Source organism: Hippocampus comes, unplaced genomic scaffold, assembly GCF_001891065.2.
Source record: "Hippocampus comes isolate QL1 unplaced genomic scaffold, H_comes_QL1_v1.1 scaffold109, whole genome shotgun sequence".
Classification (NCBI taxonomy): Eukaryota; Metazoa; Chordata; class Actinopteri; order Syngnathiformes; family Syngnathidae; genus Hippocampus; species Hippocampus comes.
Window position 1 is genome coordinate 141,389 of NW_017805274.1, and position 5,888 is coordinate 147,276.

At 50.7% G+C, this 5,888-nt stretch overlaps 1 protein-coding gene across 1 annotated transcript in view; it reads right to left on the bottom strand.

The window, feature by feature from the left end:
- Window positions 1-5,734, bottom strand: part of zbtb16a (zinc finger and BTB domain containing 16a) — a 104,033-nt gene extending 98,299 nt beyond the window's left edge. Inside the window, exons 1-2 of the mRNA XM_019869627.1 lie at window positions 5,468-5,734; window positions 2,187-3,497 (exon numbers count right to left, since the gene is read on the bottom strand). Coding sequence (XP_019725186.1) covers window positions 2,187-3,406 — 1,220 coding nt within the window. The 5' untranslated portion in view covers window positions 3,407-3,497; window positions 5,468-5,734. The remainder of the gene's footprint in view (window positions 1-2,186; window positions 3,498-5,467) is intronic.
- Window positions 5,735-5,888: the final 154 nt, after the last annotated feature.

A 5,888-nucleotide genomic window follows, 5' to 3' on the forward strand; every position in this document is an offset into this window, starting at 1 on the left:
AAAAAAAAAAAGACGTGATTCATAAATAAATTAGACTAAAAGTGAAACTTGACATGCAGTTGTCAGAGAGCGACCATTTATGCAAAGTGTGCTCTTAAAATAAAGCATTATCCATAAAGAGAAATGTGGAAATTAGCTTTTTTGTGTTTCTATCCAAATTACTTTTATCCGAGTTCTCAGATTTCTAGCTCAGAGCAGTTCACGTGTTGATATCGGACTCTTTCATGAAATGTGAGGCCACAGATTTGCTTTGCATTATTGTTGGAATCTAATTTGACTCCGACTCGTTCTTGTGAAATTGGCGCGGCGAACGCTTAAAAGACTAAAAGGCCGAGTGTACTTTTGTCAATTAGCAACGAACTGCAATAACAAAATTATCTTTCATGTTCAGTCATCATCCACTTGCCTTTATTTGAGTCTCAACGATAAAACCAAAACATTTATGTGTCGTGAATCTGAGGGTATTGATTGTACTGCCGATTAATTTACTGCTTGTCTTGTTAAAAAAAAAAAAAAAAACATTGCAAGACGACCTTGGGGAAAAAAAAAATCACCATCGCAAAACTGAAGAAAAAAAATAAATTCGCAATTAGAATGTTTTCCCACCGTCGTTCATCCCTAATTTGCACCCAAACAAAAGTTTCTCAGAAAACTCCCGGCGACATAAACCACTTGTCGAGACGGCTTCAAATTACAAATGACTATTTGGCTCATTTTGGTGATGTAAACCAGAGTACATTTGAGTGGCAACTAAATCTCAACAGGAAACGGCGCTTTCTGGCGCATTCATTCCAACATACGCGCGTTTCTAAATAACGTGGAGTCACCTCGCACCGGTGACCTGTGCCACATCTGGAAACAATCCCACTCATGTTTGACGTGACCCCGCCTGCACCAAATGAACTCTGCCGGCTCGCTGTGTTTGTTGCCGAGGCGGCGGTGACCCTGACACGGCGGCGGCGGCGGGGGGGGGAATGATGCGTAATTAGTCAAAGGCAACACGACTCGCGCTCGCCTGAAATCAAACATCTTAACGTTCAACGTCAACGGAACGGGCGCGGACGGGACCCGCCGCGGCGGCCCGGCCCGACGTGCGCGATGCGATGCGACCTTTGATTTGGACACTTCAGGAAGCCGTCGGGACGGCGAACAGCGTCTCGTCGCTGTGTCTACGCGCCTAAATGAAGCCATTAGTATGCTGCGGGGCAGAGCTGCGAGATCAATGCATGAAACGGTTTGGAAATCTCCTTTGATACGAGATTTCCCAGCTCCTTCCAATTGATGAAATTCCTCTTGAAACACACGCAACGTTTCGCACGGCAGGCTTTTTTTTTCTCAAGGCGGCGCCGTCTTGTCATTTGCGGTGCGTTTTCGAAAGCTGTTTAAAACTCGCCGAACGCCACCGCGGGGAGGGAAGTGATGAAAAGTTGCTCTGACTTTCATTCGGGCAAAAACTTCTCATTTGAGAAATTCTCCCCGGCGGTCAAGCGACCCGCTGCGAGATTCAGAGGGGAATTTATCTCAGGTATGAGCGCCACGAGGCGACGGGGTTCAAAATCGCAGTGCATTCCCGTTGGTTTGCCCGAAACATTGAAGGCTACCTTCCAGGAAAGACAAAGCGAAAACTTTGTGTGTGCATCGTGGAAGAGATAAAACGATACAAAAGGATTGGCGAGGCCTTGGAAAATATGTCATTTTGCGATTTATCACAACACTTCGCAGGCCTTGAGACGGACGCGAAAACAGCAGCGTCATGCTAGTTTGCTAGCGCTCCACTGTCCTGGAACTACCTCCTTATCCTAATGACTGACCATCATTAGCAACATCCTTTGTGTAGGGGGGGGGGGGCACTTCATTTAAGAACATGTCATTTCTGGTTGAAGAAAATTGGACGGTTCTACAAAGCAACCTGTCAGGACACTGCACTGGTCCTGTTAGCCACATGCTAGCGACAACGTTCAATCACGCAGTTGAAAGGATTTAACAGCATGACAGGTCTTAAAAAAATAATCATCATTAAAAATCCAGCCCAAGGACGAAAACAAACCTCCGGGAATTTAACTCATTCAGTACCAGCCAATTCTGGACCAAGTCTGAAAAGACGTCTAAAAACGTCGTTGGGAGTGAACGAGTTAAAATGGCAACAGACGAAGCAGCAAAGAATCAAATGCCGAATCTGGTCTTACCTGTGCTGCTCCACAGTTTCGTTATCCGGAAGTTCGGCGCTGCAAACGTTGCAGCGTTCATGCTGGTTCCTGCCGTCGGGTTTCATGCCCACCGCCAGCTCGCCGAGCTTGCTGAAGAACTCCCTCTGGATGAAGCTTTGAGGCAGCAGTCCGCCGTAGGCACTGAAGTCCACCGACATGGCCAAGGCCGGCGACATGGGCAAGGCGGACGCCATGGAGACCGGCATGGACATGACGGCGTCGCCTTTGTGATTGACCGGGAGGGAGTAGAGGGACGCCAGGTGTTTCTCGGCCATCCCGGCCATGGCTTCCAGACCCATGTGGCTGACTTCGGCTTGCGGGTCGCCCATGCTGTCGTCGCGGACGTAATGCAGCTCGCGGGCGCTGGTGATGACGCTGCTCCTGGTGGGCGTGCCCGGTCCGTCTCGATTGCGGTCCTCGCCGCTCCGCTCGCCGTTGCTGGAGCCGCCCGACTCCATGCTTTCGTGGCCGTTGCCGCCCATGTCCACCTGCATCATTTCCGTCTTGATCTCGCTCATGAGGTGGTGGGCGTTGGCGTGTTCGCCCCCGAAGCCTTGCTGAAGCAGGGTCTGGCCGATGCTCATCAGGCTGTCCACCGCGGCTTTGGTGGGGCTCAGGTTGGCGACGCCGAAGGACGTGGACACCGAGGGACTCTGGTCCACCATGCCGGACATGGCGGAGACTTGCTCCGTACCCGCCAGATAGAGACTCTCGATGGAATGCTTTTTGGAGCTCTTGACTCCATTGTGGCCTTTGCGCTCGTCGTCCTCCTCGGTGCTGCCGTCGTTCGCGCCGACCTCTGCGTCGTTCTCGTCCGACGATTGGATGGTCTCCAGGATCTTGAGACATTGCTCCTCCAGATATTCGATCTCCAGGATCTCCGCCGCATACAGCAAGTCATCCAAGTCCTCCACCTTGGCTTGGAGCGTGGCCGTGTAAGCGTAGTCCAAAATCTGTTGAAACGTCTTTGGCGAGAGAAAGTCCAGGGTGTAATGCTGGCTGCTGCGGTGGAAGAGTATCTCAAACATTTTGCTGGTGCACGCCAACACGGTCCGGTGGGCGTGGAACTCCTGGCTGTCCACCATGATGACCACATCGCACAGCGTGCCCGCCATGCGCATCTGGTTGGCCTTGTGCAGGAGCGCCGTGGGGTGGTTGGGGTTCTGCAGCTGGATCATACCCATCTTTGTTAAATCCATGACGCCGATGGAAGTCCGCGAGGCCAACTCATGAGGCTAGCCTTCCCCCGCTCCGCAGTGGTTTTAGCTCCCGTGGAAAACCGGATGAAATCTGCAACAACAAGGAAGACGGGCTGTTCTCAAAACAAACAAATAAGCAAAACCGTCAAAGACTTTTGAATGACAAGTTAGAAGTCGTGATGGTCTTTTCGATTCCAACATCCCCACGGGGATGCTAAAGAGAAAAGAACATCGGCACTGACTGTAGATTTGTGAAAAGAGACAATTTGTGAGCAGTCTGTCTGGCTGCCCTGCATACCAATCAGGCTGACATATGTCATGTGAAGAAGGAAGGAAAAAAAAAAAAAAAAAAAAAAAAAGGAAATCAACCCCTGCTGGCCATGAGACAAAAAAGCCACGCTGTCCTCATTAGACCATCTTGCACCATTCAGTAAGCTGCATAAATGCATCGCCGCGTTATGGTTGGACATCCTCCGCCGCCGGGCTCGAGTATCGTTACGCTGCGTCAGAGGTTTTCTCCTTCAATCTCCGCTCCCATCGCACATCGGCGAGTTTTTCCACAGCGGCACGAGCCACCTGCTGACAGAAGCCAAAACGTCTTCATTCCCTTCGCTGACCGGTTAAACAGGCGCGATTTGAGGCAGCCTCACAAAAGAGCGTCAAAGCGGGCCTTTTCGGAAATTAAATAGCCGTCTCGTTCAGTATTCCCATCACAAACCGGGGAGGGGGGGAAAGAGAGCGGCGGGAGCGGTGGCCAGAAACGGCTGGGAAGAGAGCGGAAAAGCGGGACACAACGCTGCAGCATTCAAACATCCAAAAATGAACAACTTGTCTGCGGGGAAGTCATGTCAGCAACATGTTGAGCCACCTACTGCTGCTTCCAAAGAAATAGTTCATTTTATATTGCATGCACAATTGACCCATCACATCTATACTGTACACAGTCAATGTATTTTGTCAGACATTTAGCACTAGGAAGGGTTGGGGGTGGGGGTGGGGGGGGGCAGCCCGGCAGCCATTCTTAAAAACATCACTAATTGCATCATGTGCACGGCATCATGTGCGAGAGAATTCCAACATATGTGCGGCTTTTGTTTGCACAAATGACCACTGAATAAACAGTCCCGCTGTACTGTACACTCGTCTGGTTTGCACGGTATGCCATCGATTTCAAACAGGAGACGAGACGCGATGACGAAACGACAACCTCTCTCTTCTCCCAGTCAAGTCAACGGAGGTCATTCGCGACGTTATCTTTATTACAGCTTTGCCAATAGCGTCCAATTTACGATCAGCCACCCCACGACCACCTCTCACCCCTCCGTAAATGCTTGTTGCGCTCCCTTCGCTTGTGCGCGCACTTAATGGTGCTCTTTTTCACGCCGCGTTATGTGATTAATAACACGAAAAAAAAAGCCGCGCGACGTGCGTCTAGACGGCGCAGACATGCACAACACGTTGTGCATTTAAACACATGCCAGCCCTCTCCAGCCTAATCGTACAATTTGACGCGATCGCGTGAGTGTGACAATAAACGTGCATTCGATATTCCGACGCACGCTCCAAGAAAAAAAAAGTCCTCTTCGTTGGCGCACAGGTGGTCACCGAGGAAACAATTTAACGTCACGTTTGCAGACAGCTGTCAATCAAATCAAAAACACACGCATTGCCAGATATAGGGCAGTGCCGAAAGAGGAAAATTTAAAGCGACATTAAAAAAAAGAAATTATGCCAAAACGCCACCCGTTTTAAATGTCGTCTGGTCTCCAAAACTCCTCCAGGTGGGTGCTGCCCGTCGCCGGTGCTTTTGAGGTTAAATGATCACGTCACGTTCGCCATTTCAAAATTGACTTAACTTTCAGGACCTTTCTCCAAAAGGTAAGAAACGGCGTCCATGCTTGTCAACAACTCGGCAAGGTTGAACAGGGACACGGCGAAAGGTGCACCCGAACGAGCGCAACAAAGTACGCGAAAGGGCTTCAAACGACTACTATGATGAATAATATTAAAATAGAAAGTGCCGGTAAAGTGGCATCGGCTCCTGTCCGCCGGGTTACTCACCTGAAGTTAGCGAGTCACGTCCGGAGTGTACGCGGGCAAACAGGGGGGGCCGGCGGGCTTGTGGAGCATAGTAAAGCCCCGCTCTGTGGTTCTCTTCGCTCTGGTTCTCGGCGAAAAACGCACCAACTCCTTCTTCCCTTGTCTCGCCGGAGCGAATCAACGCGGCGCTGACGTCAGGCTGCAGACGAAGCGACGCAAACGGCGAGAAAGTGAGACACCTAGGGGGCTGTCTCATGTCCACATGTGTCTGTCTTGTGTGTCAGACGGTCGGGGAAAAGAGCGAACCAAGCCACACCCCCCCCCGCCCCACACCCGCTCCCCATCGAGACTCAACGCGCGCTTCCAGACGTCATCTCGCGTGACGTCAGGAAAGCTCGCGTGACTTCACCGAAGAGACTAATGGAGGTTTTGTTTAGATTTT